At 40.3% G+C, this 25759-nt stretch overlaps 1 protein-coding gene across 11 annotated transcripts in view; it reads left to right on the top strand.

Moving 5' to 3' along the window:
• The window catches only part of ANKS1B (ankyrin repeat and sterile alpha motif domain containing 1B), a 746271-nt gene that overhangs the window by 445459 nt on the left and 275053 nt on the right, over positions 1 to 25759 (top strand). For 9 of the 11 annotated variants that reach the window (XM_050934354.1, XM_050934390.1, XM_050934374.1 and 6 more), the window contains one exon: positions 3896 to 4002. In XM_050934354.1, coding sequence (XP_050790311.1) covers positions 3896 to 4002 — 107 coding nt within the window. The other 2 variants (XM_050934364.1, XM_050934400.1) reach the window with 2 other exon arrangements.

Below are 25759 nucleotides of genomic sequence, written 5' to 3'. Positions count from 1 at the left end.
CTGTTCAGAGTCTTTCTACCTATCAGCCAGAGAGGGGAATTGAGCCCTGGTGCTCTAACTGCTAAGCTAAAAATGATTAGGTGGGCATGACCAGAACCATCTCCTCCATCTGATTTGTGTAGAATGAGGCAGGCATCTAACTCCTCACAAGAAATGACTTAAGTGCCTAAGCTACCTGGCTCCAGGAGAGGGGTTCCTGGTGTGGATCACTAGCAGAGATAGGCTCTGGCCTGCAGCTGGACTTAGGCACCTATATCTGTGATAGGGGTGAGGCTCAGTGTACGCACCTCTCATTGGCATCTCCAATTTGCCAGTATAGGTGGTTCCCTGCCTAGCATGCTAGCTTTTGTGGATCCTATTCTTAGGATCCCATCTCTCCCCATTCATTGTATAGGGAACCTAGGCACTTAACTCAGGCTTCGTGGATTGCCATGTTGTCCCACTGATGTAGTAGACACCTAAACGCTTAAGCCCCTTTATAGATGTGGGGCAGAGATATTTCCACAAGTTCTCAGGAGGAAGACATAGTGCAAAATTCTCTGCTGATCTCAATCCAGCAGTTAAGTCTCTTGGTGGACCTTGTACCTGGACAGAGCCAGTTGCAGGATCAGAAACATATCGAGCGATGTGAATTAGTCATGAGGTGCAAGATAGTCAGGAAACAGATGGATGTGGCCAAGATGCACTGATCTGACATTCTGCAGTACTGCAAAATGAGTCATAGGTTTTATCTATACTAAGAGAGTCCCCTGGTTCAAGGACATTGATTTAAAAATTGATTTAGATAAACTAGTGCAAACGCCTAATGAAGACACACTGAAACCAGTGAAACCCTTACTTATATCAATTTGGTTTGTGTTATTAAATTACCAGTTTAGGTTAAATTGATATGAGCAAGGGTTAAGTGTTTCTAGATTAGGGATTTGCACCAGTGTAACTAGACCAGTTTTTAAATCTGTTTAGTTAAATTGATCAACTTTTCTGTTGTAGTCAGGGCAATTGCTCCTGTTACAGAAGAAGAAGGCAGGTAATAGGAAAATGAGGCATGACTAGTAAAAAAGAGGGCCTGCCCAGTGAGAAAGTCCCACTAAACCTAAACTATGGAATTGCAGATGTCCCGAAGTCAATAACTGAACGGTGTAAGATAAAGCAGCAACCCCAGAGACAAGCTGTAAAATCTACCTGCACCACTGCAGATCTCTCTAACACTCCAGGCAGCACACACAATGGACATGGACTATCTGTGTGAGCCTCTCTATGGTTCCTTTGTGCAGTGCCCTGAGCGCAGGTAGTACACTAATGTACACCTTTCACTGCAGAATTGGTATTAATGTTGCATAATGGCCATGTGAATAATGACAACAATTTATTTAAATACCTTGAACTCCAAAGGCCTTTATTTGTTTCCTGAGTCATAACTAGGACTACATGTGCACAAAATATAAGAACTAAATTTTATTGTGTTTTGCTTCTTCCACAAAAAGTAAGACAGACCAAAAAAAAAAAAAAGATTTTTACCAGCAATTTCTGTACAAATACAGCAAAAATTAAAATAATCAAGTTCAGTCCTGCCCAGTAGTGCAATTACTATCATATATTTTGAGAAATACATTCACAGTGATATCAGGACTTTTATTAAGAATTATAAAAATTGTTGTTTGTACTATTTTTGTGTTTCTCCCAGCAGCATTAGTGCCAGGAGTCCAGGTAAAGAGATCTCAGAGAAAGAAATTAGAAGAAATTCCTCTGGGTAAACTAGTTCAGAATAAATCAGTGTGACATCATTATTGCTAGATGCAAATGCTGTATATCATGGAGAGAAAGGGGATTTTCTGTTGTGTTTCTAGCCCTGAAAGGTCATGAGATATCATATCTTGAAATTTGAATGGGTCCAGGAGTGAAACTTGTCAAATGAAAAGTCATTGCTTTAAACACACTTTTTATTGGATTGTATAGCTAACAACACCTTTAACCGTTAAAATTCAGAGATGTTAAAATCTAACTAACTTTTTAATACACATGGTATAGCTTACTTTAACATTTAATTAAGCTTGGATGATGAAATTAGATTTGGTCATGATCTGGCAAATTAATGCATTGGTTCAAATGCTTATGCCTGTGCATATTTCCCCTGTTCCTGACTCTGTTCTGACTTACACAGTTGTGAATAAGCTGTAACACCTTTGGAGTCAATGAAATTATTCATGTGCAAAGCCAGAGGAAGTAAGGTGAACCATTATTTTCAATGCGACCCTGTATGAACATAGATGTTAGCACCAGTATATCTGTCTTGGGGCTGGAAGTTTGAGAGTGCCCTTTATAATCAATAAGTGTTTTCCCATTGACTTCACCGGATGCTGAGTTGGGGCTTTGGTTTATTGGACTTTCTGATTCTCATACATGAGCGAAGTGCTGCAACATTTAGGTTGTAAATTCTGCAGGGGAATGTTTAAATTCAAACTATTTGCATTGATTTTGTTTGTGTGTATGCCATGAAAACATGCTGGTTTAATATTAGGTTTAGTAAAAATAATTTCTAACTAAACCTAACATGGTCATCCAAAGTAATAGAAAGCTACTGCAAAAATTGTTGGGTTTAAATAATGCATCTGGTTAGTTCAAAGTTCAATGAAAGGAGGAAAGCCAAAGTCTAAGCACTTGAATAATGTAGTTCTTTAGCATTCAATTTATCATTTGTGTCTTTGACTTTTCCTTTGTATATTAAGAAAGAATACGCAACCTCTTTGCCATTCATTGAGACTCACATCTGTTATCTTTCAACATTCATTTTTTGAGAAAGGATCTGTACTTTCAATTTTACTTTGTTAAAAATATCCCTTTAACTGTTAATTTGAAATGGTAACCTTTCATTTTGAATCATAAATAGGCTAGAATGAAGGTTTTCTTGTGTCTAATAATATTTTACGGTTGAAAAATCCTGGAGATAGTAAACTAATTATTTTGACTCAAAGGTTGTTGCACAGTTTGTGTCTTGTGAAGGGTTACAGGAAAAACATTCTAAAATGTATTCATTTGTTGTTGGTTCATTAAAGAAAATGAATGATTATTTTCAGAATAATGTAAGTTGATCTACAGACCAGTATTTATGTTGTATTTAAAAGGGAACATGTAGTAAACTCTGCTATAGACTATGGTTAATGCTTTGCATTTCCTGATGTCTTTTGAAACGTAAAAAATCTACAACAAACAGATCTGTAATGCGTAACTTGTATGAAGATTCTATTCAGATTTAAGAGCTTTAGTTTGCTTTTGAATCTTTCTATTTTCTGCATTTGTTTTGACTACTCTCATCATTCAAGATTGACACTTGGATGAGTGTGTAGGAGGAACCAGCAGCAGCAGGCTTACAGCTTGCAGACAAAAAAAATCTGCCTTATCTGATGGCTATTATTGAAAATGCGAGGTGTAGCCTAGCCTGGGTAATGAAGGGGAGCGAGCGATGGGGAGCAAGGAGCATGGAGCTGCATACTGATGAGTGTAGGAGTACTTGATAAAAAGAATTCTTGCTGCTGGCAGTGCATTGCTCATAGTGGAGTATTCCAACAATCTCATATAACGGCAAACAGCTTAGCTGACAGCTTGATATGCCTTTTTTTTCCCCACTCTGTGACGTTATGGTCTATAGTAAAGATTAATAACTGAGAAATGTTGAGCTAGGATCAGATCATACTCTATAGACTGCCCTGTAAACTATGTTTTACTTCTGACTTTCTTCCTTGCTGAAAACATTAATCTGTCAAGCTGGCGGGCTCCTTTGATAACAACTTTTCCAGGAACATGATGTGGCAATGCCACCTCTCAGCCCAGGACTACCGCTACTATCCAGTGGATGGCTACTCATTGCTTAAACGCCTCCCTCTTCACCCTCTTACAGGACTCAGATGCCCTGTCCAGACAGTGGGACAATGGTTGGAAAATATTGGGCTACCTCAGTATGAGAACCACTTGCTGGCTAATGGATTTGATAACGTGCAATTTATGGTAAGAATCCTTCTCTGTATTGCTGTGTATAGGCATTGTGGCTGCTTTTTTTGTTTGTTTTCTCTTTCTGTCTGTGTTTCTTATGTGATCTTAAATAGCTTAGAACTATTCTGCTTTGCACTGAAATTTGGTAGTGCTTCAGTTTTCTACATACAGCTGAATCAATATGTAAGGTGTTCTCAGGGTAAATTTCCAAAATATACATATTATGAAATAATATCTATAACCAGAGATATGGCCAAGGAGAAGCTGGGGGTTAAGGTTCTCTCCCTCCCCCATATCAATCTCCAGGTTTTTTAAAAAAAATAGAAATTCATAATACTTGTACACCATCATAGGGAGGGCACAATTCCCCCGTATGTAAAGGTTTGGCCACACCCCTATCTGTAGTACATCACATGATATTACTTTTATTTAAACAGCACCAAGTTAATTAGATAGCATGACATGCCATTGTTACAGGAAGAAGTATTTTAATTATGGATAATTATTGAATAACTTGTGCCAACTCTAACTTATTCTGGATGTCTTAGTAAAGTGGGGTTGTTTGGGGTTTTTTACGTAATCAGTTTATGGGATTCACTTGTTTGAACAGGGAAGCAAGAGTATTCCTTTAAATGGATACCAAAAACTTTTCTAGTTTAACTATAAATATTTCATTGAGGTGAAAAAAAGGACCAAATTATTTCAGATACCTTAGAATCTAGAGTATCCACATGTAATGTGGATGACAAACCTCATGTATACAATCTTTCCACTTGAAATTAATATGGCTAAGGGAGGAAGATAATCTATACAATTGCTACATAACCATGAATGTACCTCTTCCAATGTTTATAATTTTTATTTGTGGTAAAACTACTCACCATACTTGTTGTACAGTACCAGATCTCATCACATTATTCTTTGTCCCTAATTAAGGTATTTTTCTCTGTAAATATTTTCATCCTTGGATAGCTCCAGAGCTACTATATTAACGAACAGCTTACATACGGTATGTAAGATGTACAAGTGGACTTTGTCATGAATATGTTATGATTACAAAGACATATTTGTACATCAGTCATATTTTCCCCATTTAACTTTTTTTCGCCAGTACTAATGTACACTTGTGGGTTATTGATAAGAAAATTGTGAAAGACTCATCTATTTTTATTTCCATATGTATTTTTGATTTTTCTTCCTGCCTCTACATGGCTGCTGTGTGTTCTTTTGCTTATGCCAACAAAAATCTTAGCAGTTTTTGCTCCTTTTTTAAATGTTCTTGATTTTAAAAGCAGAAAAATTAGACCCAATTAAAAAATAAAATAAAAAAAACACAAATGTAATTTGTAGGCTTCATCCACCCAATAAAATTTCTTAAATCGATTTCATTGTAGCGAAACTTGCAACCATTAGTATCTTACATATTCTGTAGCTTTAGAATGACTAAAGCCGATCAGCATAAGTCATAAAAAGATTACAAAAGGGAAAATATTCACGAGGGGCAGTAGATGGCATAACAAATGTGTAGAGGTGCACCCACCACAAGTAAACAGTGAGCCGGTAGGAGCTAGAGAAATTGACTTGGATTGCTTTCCAAACATTTACTAAAGCTGTAGGGCCTGATCCAAAGTCCATTGGAGTCAATGTGGACACTGTCATTGACCTCAGTGGGCAAGCCCTAAATCGCTCATTGACATAATTATGTAAATGTACCTATTTCGGTATGAAGTTCTTTTAGTAAATACCCAAACCAAACTTTTTCAGGTACCATGTGGGTTAAGTTATGGCATGGGTGTTTGTATGGTAACCACAGCATTCTGGTCAGCTTAGTCTACTAGTTCTTTTCTAATTTAGTTTCTTCTTGAATACATATTACAGGTAAAACATACAATTTCCACTGATGTTATTTGGAGTTCGGTGCATGTATGAATAAGAGATTAGACCCCTACATTGAATCTAGTAATTAAACATATAGCCGTGAAATAATGTTGTAATGAAACAATAATGATATAATAACTTTTCAGTATTTACACTAATTTGATATGCTATGGTTTGGGCCACAATATATTAAATATTTTATTGCAGCAAAAAAGTGATCATAAAATCATAATTTGCTGGCTTATATATTATTCTTTTGCATACATCATCATTACATAATGTAAGAGGTTTCTCCTGGCATAATTCAAAAAATGTTCATTGTCACTAAAATACTTTCATTTCTAACCAAAATTATAGAAGAAAATTAAACCTGGAATATAGATATTTAAATTGGAGAATAAAGGTCTGTTAGGGTAATAGGAAAAATTAGATATCTATTAACCTTAAACGTGCTGTGTTACATTTTTCTATAATATCAGAAATTTTTTACTTTAATCAAAATTGTTTACATATTCATCTATTTTATGTAAGCTTATTTGTTCTATTGTAGACTTGGCTAAAATCAGTTCGCTGTCTGCTTTTGAATAATATTATTGTTTTAATTCAATGAAAAATCAGTTAGATATGTCTGTTCTTTATTCTGTACCATATTTCTGCTTCTGTTTTTCTGAAAGCACATTCTGACCTGCATTTATTCATCTTGTTGCCTAAGCAACAGCCACTGCACTCCTATTATATATGATGTAGTAGTACAAGTCTTACTAAATGTTTAGAACAAGAAAGGGAATATCATGATGATATAATTAATGTTAGAAATATCATACCATATGTGAGAACAAATATATTATATTTAGGCAACTCTCAGCAGCAAAATTCTACAAATTAAATTGACATTCTGGTAACTAAGGTAATTTTTAGATAAAAGGATTTCATGCTAAATAATTAATTAGATTCATAGAAATTATATCCTTAGGTTTATTCTTCCTTCAGTGTGCAGGGAAGATGGGCACTAAATTACCATTAGAATTAAGAAGATTTACTCTCTCAATATTCTGTGCATGGACTCAAGAAATAAACCCTTTATCTATAAACTTTAACGTCTGAATTATTCTTTTCCAGTAGTTGGCAGTTCATGTAGGAGTTGCTACAATTGTTTTAAAATGTAGCATTTAAAATCAGTATTTGAAAAATTGCTCTTGCTTTTCTTACCAAACCTGTTTCTTCTTTTAGAGTATTTGTGCACACAGCAAGCAAAATTCCTGTCATATTATTATTATAATAATAGAGCAGCAGCCATGTAACATTTAGTGAGACATACATAGGTTCAGTACCAAGACTTGGCTCATAGCCACTTGTAGAGATAGAATCATGCTCAAACATATCCAGTCATTATTATTATTATTATTATTATTGTAATTTGTCAAACAAAGGATTGTTGTATCCTTTTGGATGTACAAACTTGCAGTAAAAGTTTGGTACAGCGCTGTGGAAATGTTGTAGAGACATTGATGACAGAGAAAATCTGACAATGTGAAGATTCATTTGCAATTAAACTGACTCCCAGACAGAGGAGGATTTATATCCTGACAATTAGACCAGTACAACTATGTTGCCTGGATCTAAGTGATGAGGAAACCAAATGAACTAATGGACACCCTAATGAATGGATGAAAAATATGAGAGATCATAGGGTAGTAGGTTGGTTGGTGTCCTTGCATATGTCTCCTTATAACTCTGGAGATGGATCATAGACACTTTCATTGTGGATTAGGGAGATGGATGCCCACAGACAATTGTAACAGATCAGGTCACAGTATCTGTTGGGGACTAGTTCTGACTGAGGGTTGCATGTGACTATGCATTTATACATTTTCCTAAAAATTTAAGTTCAAATGTTTAAGTCATATCACTTGGTTTAATACTACAATCTGACCAAATTGAGCTCTCTGAGACCTATAAACATTATGTGAGAGGAATGTGGACCAGGCCACCAAAAAGAGGCAGAGTTCATAGAAAAATATGGGACATTTGGTTTGTTGGACAAATTATTTTTATCTTCCAACACTTACTGTTCACTAGTATCCAAACATTTAACACTCCATTAAGTTTAATTGGCATTTTGACACTGGAACAATGGTTTGCCCAACGTTTTATCCCTCCACTACTTATATAAATGGGACCCTATTTGTCCAGGTACTTACATGGCCTCCAACAACATAGTATCTGGCATCTCCCAAATATTGAGGAGAGCCAACTATCAGGCTCCTTAGAACCAGACAGATGTTTTTAAAATATATTTCTATAAATCAAATAATTTTATCAGGTGTAAATGCAATATATTCTCTCTTTACCATTTTCAACTCTTGCTCATTTTCAAAGGAGTAAAAATCAAGCATATCGAGATTACAGGGCGACATGATAGTGATCTTCAAATACTTGAAAGTCTCCATAAAAAAGACGGAGAAAAGTTGTTCTCTCTTGCCACAGAGGCCAGGACAAGAGGCATTGGGTTCAAACTACAGCATAGCAGAGTTAGATTAAATCTCAGGAAAAACTTCAGTAAGAACAGTAGGACAATGGAACAGACAGGCCTAGGGAAGTTGTGGAAGCTCCTTCATAGGAGGTTTTCAAAGGGAGGGTGGATAGCAATCTGTCTTGGATGGTTTAGACACAACAAATCCTGCATCTTGGCAGGGGGTTAGACTAGATGACCCTTGCTGTCTCTTCTAACCCTATGATTCTATCTGAATAATCTAAACTCAGTTTTAGTGCAGTTTGCAATACGGAATAGTTAATTTTAGACACAGATTACTTTATATACAATTACTCTCAAAACATGTAACTTAAATGCAATTATTTAATAGGGTCTACTTGTGTGACTAGGAAAATCAGGATTGGACACTAATATCATTACTAGTTTAGGTAATGTGATACAAGAGTGCATTGAGCTAAAAATATGCACTACTCTGAGGGCTGGTCTGCACTGTGGGGGAATCCATCTAAGATACACAACTTCAGCTACGCTATTTGCATAGCTGAAGTCGAAGTATCTTAGTTCGACTTACCTGGCCGTCCTCATGGCTGCAAGTCGACTGCTGTGGCTCTCCCCTCAACTCCACTTACTCCTCCTACCGAGGTGGAGTCTAGACAATACGCAATAAATTGATCCCCGATAGATCGATGCCGATCCGGCGGGTAGTGTAGACATGGCCTAAGAAAGAGGGATAGGGATAACTACCTTCACTTCTGTGGGTAAGCACAATTAGGTGTCACCACTGTGTTGATTAAAAAGAGTGACAAATTTGAGACCACATGTTTAAAGAATTTTCTTGTTGTCCATATATTGGTGCACACGAAATTAGCAGCAAGTATTTTCTGTAAAAGCTGAGTCGAAACAACTGAAATTCAATTAACATGATCTATTCAAGCATGACTCTCTAGCGTGGCAAAAAGAACTGGAGACTGATTATGCTTCCATTGAATAATAACAATACCTAGCTCTTGTACAATTCTTTTTGTAATAATAGGTTCTAGAGCTGTAGTTTTCAACCTACGGTCCGCAGACCCCTGGGGGTTCACAGACTATGCCAGGGGGTCTGTGAAATGTTGTTGTTACCATAAAATGGTGGTTTTCAATCTGTGGTCTGCAGACCCCAGGTGTCCACAGACTATGTCTAAGATTTCCAAAGGGGTCCGCGCCTCCATTTGAATTTTTGTAGAGGTCTGCAAATGAAAAAAGTTTGAAAACCACTGATTTAGAGTATTGATCAATGAGACATCAAATCAGGCCTGCCGACAGCAATTCTGGACCCCAGGGCAGAACAGTCAATGGGCCCCCAGCCCACGCAGACATGGTCTGCCTGACATTTAGGCTGGCTGGTGCCCAGCGAGCTGCTGGCGCCCTTGCGCTGGCTGGTACCCATGAGTTGCCAGCTACGCTGCTGGGCACACCCTTCTGGCATGGCCAGGGCTTCCATATGGCGAACCTGCTGCCTTCGCTGCTGCCAGTACTACCCCGCATGCACCTAGGAGCCCTCCAGGGGCAACTAGTGGGAGGGACACAAAGAGGGGACACCAGCTAAGGGGGGGAAATGTGACCCCTCCTATGTGACCTCCCACGTGACTCCTCCCCGCCCCATGCCCAGGGCACCTGTGCTGTCCCCGTCCCTGCCTCCCCAACCCACGTTACCTGGGCAAGGGGGCTCTGTCCTCCTACTGTGCCGGCCCAGCTTCCCCCGGCTATACAGCTGCTCTTCTGACAGCCAGGCTCTGGAGCCGCTCATGGATGCTGCCCGGTGCAGCACAGGAGCTGCCTGGGAGAGTGTCTGGCTGCAGCAGCAGGCTGCCTCCTCAGGCTCAGCTTCAGGTGAGTGTGGCCAAGTGAGCCGGAGCCCCCTCCCCAGCATGCTCAGAGTCAGCTCCTATCACCAGAAGCTGAGCCTGGGCAGGGAGAGGGTTGCCACTGTCACCGCTCCCTGCCTTGCCCAGGCTCAGCATCTGAGGACAGGAGCTGACTCTGAGCAAGCCAAGGAGGGCTCCGGCTCACTTGGCCACTGTCCCTAGATAAGCTGAGCCCCAGGGCAGCCACTGCACTGCACCAGGCAGTGTAGCCGGAAGAGGAGAGGCTCTGGCCCTGCCTCTTCCTCTCCCCAGCCGGGGCTGGCTGCTGTGTCAAGTACCCCAAGCAGGCGTCTGGGGAAGGCGGGTGGCCAACCCTTCCCTACCCCCAACCCCTGGTGTCACCCCTGAGCCCTGCGGCCTGCCCAGGTGATTTGAAAGGACCTGGGGCTCCCGGCCACTGCTGCCACTACACTGGCAGCCGTGGTGGCTAGGGAGCCTTGGGCAATTGCCCCCTTTGCCGTCACTGTCGGCAGGCCTGCATCAAGTGGTCAATCTCAACTGGTTTATTAATCAAAGATTAGACATCTAGGATTAATTAGCATGAATATAGAAAGGTAGTATATACCGATTCGGGGTCCAGGTTTGTCCACTCGCACTGGTCCACATTGTTAATATTTTCATGTATATTTATACATTACTTGGTAACTTCATAACACAGTTTGTGGTTGGCTGCATTAATGAGCATTATCCAATTATCATCAAATGTCAACATATTCCATTATGCTCTAAATTTCTGGTTACAAAGAATCATAACAACTTTTAGCCTATTTAACAAGAGCTTAACATGGATTTAAAACAAGTGCCTTAACGAATCATTTCATTTTGCTCTTTGCGGTTGGTTACATACTCAAATTTAACATTTTCTGCAAGGTGAATTACATAATTTTGCTAGCAGTTTCCCATTTCTCCTTTTACAAAGTGTCTACCTGCTTCTCCCTTTCTTGTGGTTTTGGTTAATTTGTTATTCACTTAGCAAAAAAACAACCTTAAGCAGCTGCAAAAACAGGTTATAAACGGGTCATGCCCTTGGAGACATTTCTGTTCTGTCAGTAGTATATTTTACGAGCATTTATATACCAATATAAAGTCAAATATATCTTTTAGTTCTTGTGACAAAACTTATGAGGAATTCTGGAAATGCTTAGGCCTACATGACATTTTCATCTGTAGAGCTCACAGCACTTTACAAAGGCAGGTAAGAACCATTCTCCCAGTTTTACAGATAAGGAAACTGAAATACAGGGAGATGAAGTAGCTTGCCCTGTGTTACCCAGCAGGCCCGATACAGAGCCAGGAACAGACCCCAGCTCTCCTGAATCTCAGTCCAGTGTTCTTTCCCCTAAGCCAGCAGTTCTCAAACTGTAGATCGGGACCTCAAAGTGGGTTGCGACCGTGTTTTAATGGGGTTGCCAGGGCTGGCATTACACTTACTGGGGACCAAAGCCCAAGCCCCACTGCTAAAGGCCAAAACTTAATCACGAGCCCCACCACCCAGATCCAAAGCTGAAGGCCAAGGGTTTCAGCCTGGGATGGCAGGGCTCAGGTTACAGGCCCCCTGCCTGGGGCTGAAGCCCTTGAGCTTCAGCTTTGTCTCCCCTCATCACCACCTGGTGCAATGAGACTTGGGCAGGCTCAGGCTTCGATCCCCCCTCCTGGGGTCGTGTAGTGAGTTTTGTTGTTAGAAGGGGGTCAAAGAGCAATGAAGTTCGAGAACCCCTGCTCTAAGCCACACTGTCTTGAAGTCAATGACAACATTCCCAGGGCTCAGAAGTGACTCTACCTGGAATCGGGGTGGCTCCAGGCACCAGCACAGCAAGAGTGTGCCTGGGGCGGCAAGCCACAGGGGGTGGCCTGCTGGTCGCTGTGAGGGTGGCAGGCAGCTGGCTTTCGGTGACACACCTGTGGGAGGTCTGCCAGTCCCACGGCTTCGGCGGCAATTCAGCGGCAGGGACGCTGATGGTGCAGCACCGGCGGACCGCCCGCAGGCGTGCTGCCGAATCCGCGTGACCAGCGGACTGCCCGCAGGCGCGCCACCGAAAGCCACCTGTCTGCCATGCTTGGGGCAGCAAAAAACATAGAGCTGCCCCTGCCTGAGAGATACTGTAATCAAGGCAGAGTAGATAACTGTCCCCCTACAAAATAAAAGTAGGTAATATGAGGGAAAAGCTGGGTATACCAGCTGCTGCTTAAGGAGTGGAAGTGAAAAATAAATCTAAAATAAAAAAGAGAGACTACAAAGCATGAACAGGTAGTAAAAGCAGCAAAGGACATTAAGAGAAAAATTAAGCAAGCAAAATGATGTCATACTAACTAGGGAATTAAAATGAAATAAGAAAAACTATAAAAATATGTCAAGGTTAAAACAAATATTAAGGAAAATATATGACTGCTGCTAAGTTGAGATAATACAGGACACTGAGAATGTTCTGAAATACTGAAGAGTTATTTTGCTTTTTTTGCATAAAGAATAAACTAGGAGGCTGAGTGAAATACAGTAAGTGTTAATGAAGACCACTGGGATATTAGGGACACAGAATTTATAGGAGACAGATAAAAGAATACTTAGATAATTAAAACATGAATCATTAGGGTCAGATGATATTTGTCCAAGGGGTCTTAAGAAATTGCCAGAGGAGATATGAGATCTATTGGCAATCATCGCTGAGAATGTATATGGAGGAAGTGAGGGACTAGAGGACTAGCAAAAATACAAAATAGGACCAAGATTCATTTCAGAGTGCAGGTTGCACTCTGGGTACACAGTGCCACTTTACTGATCTGTTTGCACTGAACCCTCCCTATTGGGACAATCTGGTGCACCATCCCAGCAGGAAATTGGTAGCAACATTATTACCACTAGATAGCTACTGCCAGTAGTGTTGGGCTTGGTAGTGAGAGATGGGAGCAGGGCCACCCAGAGGATTCAGGGGTTCTGGGGCCCTCGGCGGCGGGGGGCCCCTGCTTCAGCGGTAATTCGGTGGCGGGAGGTCCTTGCACTCTGGGAGCCGCCGCCAAAGTGCCCCGAAGACTCACAGCGGGGGACCCCCACCGCCAAAGTAATGCCGAAGACCCGGAGTGGAAGAAGCTCCGGGGGCCCGGGCCCCGCGAGAGTCTTCCGGGACCCCTGGAGCAAGTGAAGGACCCCACTCTAGGGGCCCCGAAAAACTCTCGTGGGGGCCCCTGCAGGGCCCGGGGCCTGGGGTAAATTGCCCCACTTGCCCCGCCCCCCGGGCAGCCCTGGACGGGAGGAGAGGATAGTATGTAGCAAAGAGAAAAGATTTATTGTACCAGAGACAGTGCCTCTCATTAGTAAGACAAGCAAGCATTACCTCTATCAAAGCCAGTTCAAACATCAAGCAGAAGGAGAAGCTATAGAGGAGGACCTGCCTATACCTAAGGGAAATAGGGGAAATTGTGTTTCTCAATCAGGGTTACCCAGAGATCTTCCAGGGGGTATATCAGCTCATCCAGATATTCACCTAGTTTTACAACAGGTTACATAAAAAGCAATAGTGAAGTCAGTACAAACTAAAATTTTAATACCGACAATGACTTGTTTATACTGCTCTATATACTATACACTGAAGTGTAAATACAATATTCCAATTGATTTATTTTATTATTGTATAGTAAAAGTATTTTTCAGTAATAGTGTCCTGGAACACTTGTATTTTGTTGTCTGATTTTGTAAGCAAGTAGTTTTTAAGTGAGGTAAAACTTGAGGGTATGCAACACAAATCAGACTCCTGAAAGGGGTACAGTAGTCTGGAAAGATTGAGTGCCGCTGTCTTACAACACGCTAACTCCTCATGCTAAACAATCTGTTCCATCTTGTATTTAGCTGTGACACTGAGTACCTTTCCTAGACCTGAAGAAGAGCTCTGTGTATGCTTGAAAGCTTGTCACTCTCACCAGCAGAAGTTAGTCCAGTAAAATATATTACCTCATTCACCTTGTCTCTTTCACTGTTAGGTTTATATGTTAACAGTATGTTGATGTTAACAGTTAACACACTTCTCAGGCTGTCTGTTGTCTCCAGACAACACTTCATTAGATACGTGTGATTCATGTTTTCAATACTCTCTTCGCTAACATGAGGGCAAGAAATTGTATATTACCTCTTGGGTTTTCCTCTTCAAATCTCCATTATAAGTAGATCAAAATGGCATACCCTTAGGGAAGAATAGAAGGGCTATGCAGATGTAGGATATCTCCAGGTTATGTAAGGTATAAAACATGAGAGAAAGTGATAAATGCCTTTTAGGGGATGAGAAATTACTGAGAATAGAATTCTTGAATTGGAAGGAACTTTTCTTTTATTCACCAGTAGTGAAGGACTAAGTCAGTCATGACATATGTATATAATTTGCACAGCAGCATAAAAAGTCATTTCAGGTAGCTAATTCCTCAAATATTTACAACTTCCAAGTACCCGAGCTGCTCACGTATGGGAGGAAGGCCCCACTTGTAGTGCAAAGGACTGAGGTATTAGTAATGACTGCTGTTTTCATGGTATATCTGAGATACTAGATACAGGAAATATGTGTAAAGGGGTGGAAAATTGAATACTGTGTCGTTGTGAATGAAGAGGAAAATGTGGACAGAATGAGGGGTTGCACTAACTGAACCAGGTGTGGAAGCATGATTTGGATTGGGAAGAACTAAGTGCTGTAGGAAGAGAAGTAGATTTGGGAGTGGGGTGAGAGAATTGGAAAGGAGGAAAGAATTTAATGTAATGGGCACCAGGTGTGGCCAGGAGCCTAATCAGGTATTCCTTCTCACATTTGAAAGTCAAAAGATTTATTGCTGCTGGGCTAGATAATTAATACTATGAAAAATCTGTTTTGATGTGTGTAATACACCGCTACCTCAATATAACGCCACTCGATATAACACAAATTTGGATATAACGTGGTAAAGCAGTGCTTGGGGCGGGGCTGTGCACTCCAGTGGATCAAAGCAAGTTCAATATAATACGGTTTCGCCTATAGGGGGGTAAGATTTTTTGGCTCCCAAGGACAGCGTTATCTCAAGGTAGAGGTGTAGTTAATATACTACATGAGATCAACTTAATAGTTTGTGATTTAGTTTGCTGTAGATGATGCCATATGTTGACACTTGACATTTTATTAAAAACAATGTCCTGGCGCAACAGTGAAACAGTAATACTATAATCAGGGTCCAATTTGTAGAGGGATTTGCTGCAGAATTCACCCCTCACCTAGCCCTTGCCATAAATTATTTTCCAAAATCTAACCTTTCATTTTTAAACAAAGTAGTTCTGTGATTGGCATATCCCATTCCAGGACTCATTAAGCAAGTCTATCTAGTTTGCTTCCAATTCTTAACCCTTGGATGTACATCATCCCAGAGAAGCTGGGAAGGGAGATGGGAAGGAGGCTGAGCCATGGCCCAGCCACCGTATGCCAGTACAAAGAGCAGGCCTAGCAGAACAGGAGACAATATGTTGCAAGCCTGAAGGAGTGCGATAGCTGCAAGTTCCCTCTGAGCACCGGAGAGTAACTGAGCTCCAAATAACCAGCAGAGCTGAGCAGGAGTTATGTCCCTGATGATTATGGGCTCAGTGCTGCAATGCATTTAACACTCAAGTCCCAGTTCCACAAAGCTGTTAAATAAAACAAGTTTAACTTTACTGACAGGGACATTGGAACAATTTGTAAAGTGGGGGTGCTGACAGCCATTGACCCAAACTGTAAACCTGTACATGATGGAAACCACTTCAAGCCAGGGGGTGCTACTGCACCCCCAGCACCTCTAGTTCCAGCACCTACGTTTACTGATATCAGAAGAGCAACTCATGTGCTTAAAGTTAACCATATATTATGTACTTTGCTGGATCAGGATCTGAGAACTAAGGATCAAACCTAATACAGAGAGAAGGCCAACTGGTTAGTGCTCAGTACATGCTACAAGGCACATATCTACCTTCCTGGAGTCTCCTTCTCCAATGGCTTCTAGTACAATGATGTGGCCTGTGCACAAGTCAAATGCTAATTAATATTGTTTTATCAGAATGTGGAAAGATAGTCTCAAAAATATTATTGGAGAACAATAGCACGGTGTATAGACATAAAGCTCATGGGATCATATTACAGCAACCTTGTTGTTGCCATGGTAACTAGAGTGGGCCAGCAAAATGAGCCACTCAGGAGCTGAATTGGAAAGAATAAGAAAATCACAGCCCACTTCCTGTGTAAAATGAATTACAATAACAAGTAAAGAAAGAAAAGAAAATTGTCAACCCTTAATCAAATGTTCTTATATTTTTAGAAAGAGTATGGAGGAAATAGAGACATCTCCATTTATCCCTTGGGTTTCAGGAACTTGGAAGGTAAAATTTCTGTGCACACTGAAAGTAAATCACACCAGATTGTATAACAGAAATCTCAGGAGTGTGCAATATTAGATGGCAACTCATTCAATTGTACTATGTGTTGTGTCTGCCTTTAGGAGCAAAGGCCCAGATTTTTAAAGATATTTAGGTGTTGCTTATGCTCAGCATTGCAGCGCCGAACTGATTTAGGAGCCTGAGTCCCTTCTGAAAATGAGACTTAGCCAAAATTCTGCTGGTTCCTAAACCAAACTGAATATTTTCCCCATTGACTTTCATGTAAATAAGAGACAGCATTTCTCAGTTGCTTTGTGGCAGCCCTGTTGTGCTTGCAAACGTGATTATCTTTAATTTCTATTTATTTCTTTAATGTCAATGTTACAGATTACTGTAGGCATAGCAGAATGTCCAGGAAACATAATTAAACATGCTGAATCAACTGTACAGCAAAAGCACATTTTTGTTTCTAATATTTCTCATTTTCAGAGTTAATTTATCAGATTGTTTTTAAAAGACTGAAACATCAAAGAAAACAATCAGTTCAGTTACTAAATTCCTTACTGATGCTTATTATTTTTACTATTAGACTGTGGAACTCAAATTTGAGCTAGCCACTTTTAATAAGACATAGTCCATGCCCCAAAGAGTTTACAATTTATGTCCATGACTTTGTGTTATGATCGTCACAAATGGACTGCTATCTCTGCATATATCACAGTGAGTTATCAGGGTCAACATTTTAGATCTGATACAACAACTGAGGATGACAAATTATAGCAAGACCAGGAAGGACAAGTTTGATAGAAATAAAATGTAGTTATATTAAAATGTGCACGTGAATAATCCTGTGGAACTTTTCTAGAGGTGAGGGATGGTTTAAATTTATTACAGACACCCTAGTCTCATCTTTATAGTTGAATTCCATTTTTCACTTAAAACAGGGATTAAACATCTTTGTTATGTGTGAAAAATACAGTGTTTTCTACCCAAACTTACAGCACTTCTGAAATGAAGAATATTTTTTCTGAGAATTCGTTTATTAATTTAACTTCAAATTATTTTTAAATGAATCCTTTAAGAAACTTAGCATCTAATTCAACTGTCTTTTCCTTTGTCTCCAATTATCTTAATTATGTAACAATACGGACTCTTCAAAATTAGTTAAAATTAATTTAAATATTGTGCATAGTCTACTTTTGAATAAATTAGTCTGTAATTAAACTAAATTATTAATAATTGTTCTAGCTAATTATTGTGATTATATAGGCTACATATAGGGTTAGCTCAACAGTTCAGGTAATTCTTAAGTGGGTCACTGTGACATCAAAAGTAATTCATCTTTTCTTTATAAATAATTCGCATGGAACAATTCTGTTGGTTGTAATGAGGAAGAAGTGTCAACGGTTCTCATTGGTTGATTACTTGGTCCAACTGTCACTGCTGTTTGAAGGTTTCTGGTTGATGCTAGTTTGGACATCTGTACTTGAAAGACTCCTGAAGGCATTGCTGCCTCAGCTCCTGTGAAGAAACTTTGTGGGTAAAACCCTTAAAGCACGGACAGATTGGGACTCAGGAGCTACTGGGCTCCTCTCATCCTCCCTTTCATGTAATGCTGACCTCACCAACATAGCCCTCTAAAATAATAAATTATCTGCAATTGTAGGGCCAGATTTATTAGTAAAATTTGGTTGTTTGGAGTTGTTCTACTGGTGAAAAAACCTAGAAAAACAGTTTAATTAGTCAATGCACACTGGCTGCTTTGCACGGCATTGTATACAGGTGAAAGTGCCCTGAAAAATAATTTTTAAAAAAATGAATGTTGGTACTACATTTCTTTAAACCATTAGAAATATTGCTTGGTAACATGCTCTTCAAGTTTCTTGTTTAGTGTTCATGAATGAATTTTTAAGAAATAGGAAATCCCAAGGCCAAAAACTACAGTAATTTGAAGTTAAGGTAGAGAGTATGTATCAGTACTGGTAATTTAAGGGTACAAGAATTACAGATATGATGTAATTATTCCCAAGCCAAAAAATTACAAAACCAAGAAAGTCCAAGTTAAGATTACACCTAAAAGATACAGAACTGTACAGTTAAGTCACCTGAAAAACCTTAACCTGCCCTGTAGTGACAGCATGGAGGATTTTTTTTTAAAATCTGATGTCTTTATTAATCAATTTAATCTAATTTAGGACCACAAATGTTAAAATGCCTTAATCATAATCAAATGGTTATTGCATAGCATATTAAATCCATTTGTCCTCACCACATTTTATGTACACTCCATCTTTTACTCACAGCTAAGACAAAGTTTCATAGTTCTTCAGGGGGGTTTCTCATCAGCAAAAATTTCGATAGTAGCCCTAGGGGGTCTGATAAATCTTGACCTTCCAGTACAGATCAAGCATTTCATTTAAGAATGATTCTTACAGATCTCATTTTCTATTAACGGTGACATACTAGAGAGAAGCAAACCTTTTTTCACCTACATTGAAACAAGCAAATTTCTAGTTGTTTGCCCGTTCTGATTTTGAAATGAACAAATAATGCATTGTCTGAAATCTTCACATTAACAAGAAGCAGTTTTGTGACTGAAAACTCCATTTACCCATCTCCTGCTCCCCAAATAATCTCTTCTGCCTTGTGGAAAAACTATGCCATGCCAGAAATTTATAGGCCTTCTGACAGAGGACTTAGAAAATGAAAAAGAAACAGGTCTTGAGTAATCAGGGCATTCCTAAACATTTTGTGAGTGTTTTCCAGCTGTGGATAGTCAAGAACAGCACAGTTCCTTAGGAGATTGTGCTTTAACTTCAGTAAATGTATTGTATTTGAGTTAGTAGCATTGGTGGCTGCTAGAAACTTCAACACAAAGTCAGAGGCTTACTAAAGAGTCAGTGTAGAATCCTAGGATGAGGCTAATCTTCTCTTCCAGTAAAGGAATTTTTAAAAAATAGCCCTTTGCCAAAAGGTGAGGACTTTTTGGGTCATGGTTGCATAATCTCTTAATTGTTTTCACAGAGCTTCCTCCTAGAATTTTTCTATGGAATTTTGTGAAGTTAAAAAAGAATATCATCGATTCTCTGCCCCATTCTACTCACTTTGCACCATTCAGGTGGCAATAACTGGGAGGGAATTAACTACAACCCCCTAACTGGTATATATGAGTCCATAGCAGGCATAGAGCCCCTGTAACTGGCTGTTCTGCTTCCCTTCCTGGAGACCCAAGCACAGAGAGTAGAGATGTGTGAGTAGTCATGGCTCAATGTACTCCAGCAATATATATGTAGCTGGCGGATAGTCCCTTGGCTACTTGACTTTCCCCTCTTTTTTATCCCTGTGCCCAACATGAGCTGCGCACAGCAGAGAGTTTGTCTCAATGTATTTGCCCAACTATATTTGGAACCTTCTGTTTCTTTCTATTTTTTTCTTTTCATGTCTAACAGGCTTAGGTTTTACAGCTCAATTGTTCTCCATAATCTGTGATTTCCTATGAAACAGGCTGTTGTCTTTCTCCAAGGACCTTAAGATCTAAGATGTCAGATACAGTGTTGTCTTTTACTTTCATTTGTTCTGCCTATTCTTATTCATCAAGTTTCTGCCCACTTTTCACAAAGTGATGCATATGCATTTATCGTTGCCTCAAGATTTCTTTCTAGAGTTGTAATAGCACTGAGGACATTTTTATAGACTTATATCAGATGGAACTCTGTTAACAAAGGTAGAACAAGAGCCAGACCAAAAAGCTTCTGCAGGTGATCTTCACCCATCCACCCAGTCTCTTGCAACTTCATTGATTCAGTATTCAGATGGCATGATGATTTCTCTGGTTGCTGCTTTAAAGTTTCTCTTCCATTTTTATTTTAACTAACAGGACAGAACTGGACATAAGGAATGTTCTACTAAAATATTTCCAACAGAGAAAATAACTGAAGAATAAGTGAAGGAAGATCAAAGATGCATATTCAAATTGAATGGCAATGAAAAACACACACCCATGCCTGCCATTCTGAAGTGCCTTCTTAATCATCATGTTCTGATGTCTTACGAGGCAAATCTTCAGAGGGTTTTTGTTCCTAAAGGATACAGTGAACATAAACTGCTGTACTCGTTCAGACCAATGGTCCATTTTGTTCAGTATCCTGCCAGTGACATGCTTCAGAGGGAATGAACAAAACAGGGTGATTTTGAGTAATCCATCCTCTCTTGTCCAGTCCCAATTTCTGGCAGTTGGAGGTTTAGGAACACCTGGTGCATAGGGTTGCATCTCTGACCATCTTGGTTGATAGCCATCAATGGACCTATCATTCATCAACTTATATAATTCTTTTTTGAACCCAGTTATAGTTTTGGCCTTCCCAACATCTCCTGGCAATGAGTTCCACAGGTTTACTGTGCATTGTGTGAAGTACTTCCGGCTTCCTATTCATTTAATTGCATGACCCTGGTTCACATGTTTCATGAGGCAGTAAATAACACTTCCTTATTCATTTTCTCTATACCATTCATGAGTTTATAGACCTCTAAAATATCCCACTCCCTTAGTCATCTCTTTTCTAATCTAAAGAGTCCCGGTCTTCTTAATTTCTCCTCATATGCAAGCTGTTTCATACCCCTCATAATTTTTGTTGCCCTTCTCTGCACCTTTTCCAATTCTAATCTATCTTTTTTGAGATGAGAAGACCAGAAGTACACACTGTATTCAAGGTGTGAGCATACCATGGATTTATATATTGGCATTATGATATTTTCTGTCCTATTATCGATCCCTTTCCGAATGGTTCCTAAAGTTCTGTTAGCTTTTTAGACTGCTACTGCATATTGAATGGATATTTTTAGGGTACTATCCATGAAGACTCTGTCTTGAAGGGCAACAGCTAATTGAGACCCCCATCATTTTATATGTGTAGTTGGTATTATGTTTTCCATTGTGCATTACTTTGCCCTTATCAGCATTAAATTTCATGTATCATTTGCTTGCCCAGTCACCCAGTTTAGTGAGAGCCATTCACAGCTCTTCTCAGTCAGCTTTGGGCTTAATTATCTTGAGTAATTTAATACCTTCTGCAAATTTTGCCATCTAATTGTTTGTCCCCTTTTCCAGATCATTTATGAGTATATTGAACAGCACAAGTCCCAATACAGATCTTTGGGGGATCCTGCTATTTACCTCTTTCCATTGTGAAAACTGACCATTTATTCCTACCCTTTGTTTCCTATTTTTTAACCAGTTACTGAGAGGACCTTCCTTTTTATCCCATAACAGCTTAGTTTGTTTAAGAGCTTTGGTGAGGGACCTCGTCAATGGCTTTCTGAAAGTCCAAGTACATTATACCAGCTGGATTACCCTTGTCCACATGTTTGATGCCCTCAAAGCATTCAAATAGACTGGTGAAGTTTGATTTCCCTTTACAAAAGCTATGTTGACTGTTCCCCAACATATTTTTATGTATGTGTCTGATAATTTTGTTCTTTACTATAGTTTCAACCAATTGTCTGGTACTGAAGTTAGGTTTACCAGCCTGTAATTGCCAGGATCACCTCTGGAGCCTTTTAAAAAAATAGGTATTATATTAGCTATCTTCCAGCTATCTGGTACAGAGACTGTTTTAAGCAATAGGCTACATACCTTAGTTAGTATTTCTGCAATTTCATAGTGGGCATATTGTTGTTTAAAAGGAATATTGAACCTGTTTAGTTTGTGTTTAAAGTGAATAAATACTGTCTACAAACCTAGAAATCTTTTGCTTAGTCTGGATCTTAGAGTATTTTTGAGCTGTTTAAAGCATTAAAGGTAGGCCATTACTGACAGAGATGGTGCTCTGTTGCAACTCTACTGACCTAGTCAAAGTAAATTTATGTTTATAGAGCATATATACATATATTATATCCACATATATCACCCCTGGAATAAAGGGACATATTTGGAATGGCTATATTAACCATGGGTAGAGAATGTCATAATTGATATATATGGGTCTGTGATGGGGTATATTCAGCCTTTGCAGCTTTCTATTGTGGGCCCACAGTCCTACTACACCGCACCCCAAAGAGGAAAAGAGCAGAGAGTGAGAATCCTCCAAGCTTGCCTAGAAAGGACTCTCCAGAGTGGCCATTTTTGAAACCAGAGAGACCTGGTCCTCCAAGGGATAGAGGGGCTAGCAACAGCCAGTCAGGGCCCTGCTGCCCTGATCTTAGCAGTTGAGTTCCTGGCTGCGACCAGAGAGGCAAGGAAGGGTATGCCTCTCTTGCCAAAGGAACTTGAAGGATAGACAGAGTTTGTTTTCTCGCTGCATTTTGTATAGCTGGGTTTGCAGGGAGAGGGAGGACCTAAGAACCTTAATGCTGAGATGAGGGTGAAACTAAATGGGCTGGGTAGGAAAATGCCAGGAGAATAGCCCCTCTGGACCTAGGCTGGTTGCTGGAGGCTCCATCATGGTTGGCACCTACCCTCCTATCATGGAGCAGCAGCCCAGAAATACCAAAGAGAAGAGGTTAGGCAGACCATACTAACAACCCGGTGGTATGTTTTCACTGTGGGAAGCTGGGGCACTTCAGTTGGTCATGTCATGGAGTATGATTTCCTAGATTGTGGGGTTACAGAACAGTGCAAAGCTTGGATCTCAGTTTTGACCTGTGCCATAAGGCATATGTAGCCCAAGCTGAAATCCGGGGGAGGCCACTGTGCCGAGATTGTGGACTCAGAGTGTTCCCATAACCTTGATTCAAGAGCCCTTGCTCAAACCTAGCATCTTCCAATATGACAACAGTGTGAAGGTGACATATGTACATAGAGTTGTCCACTCCTATCCTGCAGGTTGGTTGCAACTGAAGGTCAGGACCACAAAGCAAAAAACCATTCCTTGAATAGATATGCCCTTTGAAAGGACAGCGATCAATATTGTGAGTCCTCTAGAAAAAAGCTGCATGGGGACAATATATTGGTCATGGTGGACAATGGCACACAATACCCAGAAGCGGTCCCTGCATGCACAGTAATGGCACATTCTGTAGTGAGGGAACTGCTGCAGCTTTTCTTTTGGGTAGGTGTACCCGCAGAGATCCTCACAGATCAAAGGATGAACTTTATGTCCTGATTATGAAGGGAAACATGAGCACTCCTAAAGGTTAAACCCCTCTAGACCTCCGTGTACCGTGCCCAAACAGATGACCTGATGGAAAAGTTTAATCGAATCCTGAAAAACATCTTTAAAAAATTGTATCTACGGAGACCCTTGCAATTGACATACTGGTATGAGTATAGGTAGTGCTGCAGGCATCAACAGGTTTTTTTCCTTTTGATTTACTTTATGGTGGGGAAAACCCAGGGAATCCTGGACCTGTTCAAGGAGACGTGGGAAGAGCAGCCTTCCCGAGACCAAAATGAAGTCGAATACGTGGTACAGATGCATAAATACCTAGTTCTTTTTCAAATAATGTCCATATGGGTGCTCCACTCTCAGTGCGCATACACCCCTTGTGCCTCAGATGGGAGACTTTACATAGCAGTGTCCATTCAGCTTGCACCTGTGCCCCATGCAGCCCTGTGCTCAGCAGCGTGGCTATATAGAACTGTGCAGTCAAAACACCCTCAGTTCCTTCTCAAGTCTCCTTCTCAGACAGAGCCTCAGAAGTGTCCAAGTTGAACTTACTTCAACTGTATTTTTTTCTCTTATCTACTAGTTAGTTAGTACATAGTGTTAGTTTTCTATTATATATATATCTTGAGAGAGATATAATAGTTTAGCATAAAGACTATTGTCCTTTTGTGTCCCTTTTTCCCCTCAGGGGAACTTAAATGCTGTTAGGGCATGCCCAGTTCTGATTTTAAGCACTGCCTTTCATGCCAGAAGGCAATCCCAGTGAATGATTGACACTGCCAATGTGTCCATTGCCTTGTGGAGTCACATGTTCCCCAAAAGTATAACTTCTGCCTGGCATTAAAATCAAGAGTCAGAAAGAACTGGGAATTTAAGTTTTGTCTCATGATGACTGACAGTTTGTGCCAACTGGCTTCTGACCCCAGCCATGGGACCTACCCCATACAACAGTCTCTGAGCAAGTCAATCGCCTCAGTTTCCTCAGTGCAGCAATCCCCTAGAGCTTCGAAGAAGAAATCTCTGGAATCTTCTCAAAAGGACTTTAGGAGGTGAACTTCAAGTTCTCCAGGAAGAGAATCTTCCTAAAGAGACAGTCTCCGGTTCAGATGACCATTTTGGCACCTCCTGATCTTCAAGTAGGTACCCACAAAGCTGCAGGTTCCTCAGATACTGTGAGCACCAGCAAGCGCAAGGATTCTAAGGGTCCTGGCTCTGGAATATCCAGCAGCAGTCTGATATTGCAAGACTGGCGATCCAGTGGTACTTGTGCCCAAACCAGAAGGCACAACCCAATTCTGTGTGGATTTCAGCGGCTTGAATGTCGCCTCAGAATTTGGCACTCATCCCTGGTGCCAAGTTGACAAACTCTTTACCAGCATGGAAAAGCAAAGTATGTTACAACATTGGATTTAACCAAAGGATTTTGGAAAATACCCTTTTCAGCTGACTCTTGGGAAAAGACACTTTTTCCACCTTTTTGGGCTGTTCCATATTATAACCATGCCCTTTGGGTTAAAAGAGGCACCAGCCACCTTTCAGCTTCTTATGGACCTTGTGTTTCTCCACCCCAGGCAATTTGCAGCTGCCTATCTGGACAATGTGGTCATATTCAGTGAAGAGTGGCAATCACATGTGGGGTATATAATATCTGTACTGCAGTCACTGAAGGAGATTGGACTCAAGGTAAATTTGGCATCCAGGAGATCTTGGCTATCTGATAGGGATTATCATCAGTTTATTTCCCATTTTGTGACATTAGCCAGACCATTGACAGATCTTATCAAAATGTCAGCACTGAAAACAGTATTGTTGACACAGGAGTGTCAAGAGCTATTTTTTAAAGGCATTTTGTGCCAGTACCTGGTGCTCCAATGTCCGGATGTTTTGTTACCTTTTATTTTACACACCCAGGGCCGGTGCAACCATTTAGGCGGACTAGGTGGTTGCCTAGGGCACCGAGATTTGAGGGCGCCAAAAAGCGCCCCCCAATTTTCTTTTAAATGGTTGAGCAGCCGCTGCTGCTGGGACAGAGAGGGAGTCT

Source organism: Gopherus flavomarginatus, chromosome 1 (genome assembly GCF_025201925.1).
Source record: "Gopherus flavomarginatus isolate rGopFla2 chromosome 1, rGopFla2.mat.asm, whole genome shotgun sequence".
NCBI classification, from domain to species: domain Eukaryota; kingdom Metazoa; phylum Chordata; order Testudines; family Testudinidae; genus Gopherus; species Gopherus flavomarginatus.
Note: the sequence above shows the minus strand (reverse complement) of the source record. Positions and strands in the feature narration are given on the sequence as shown.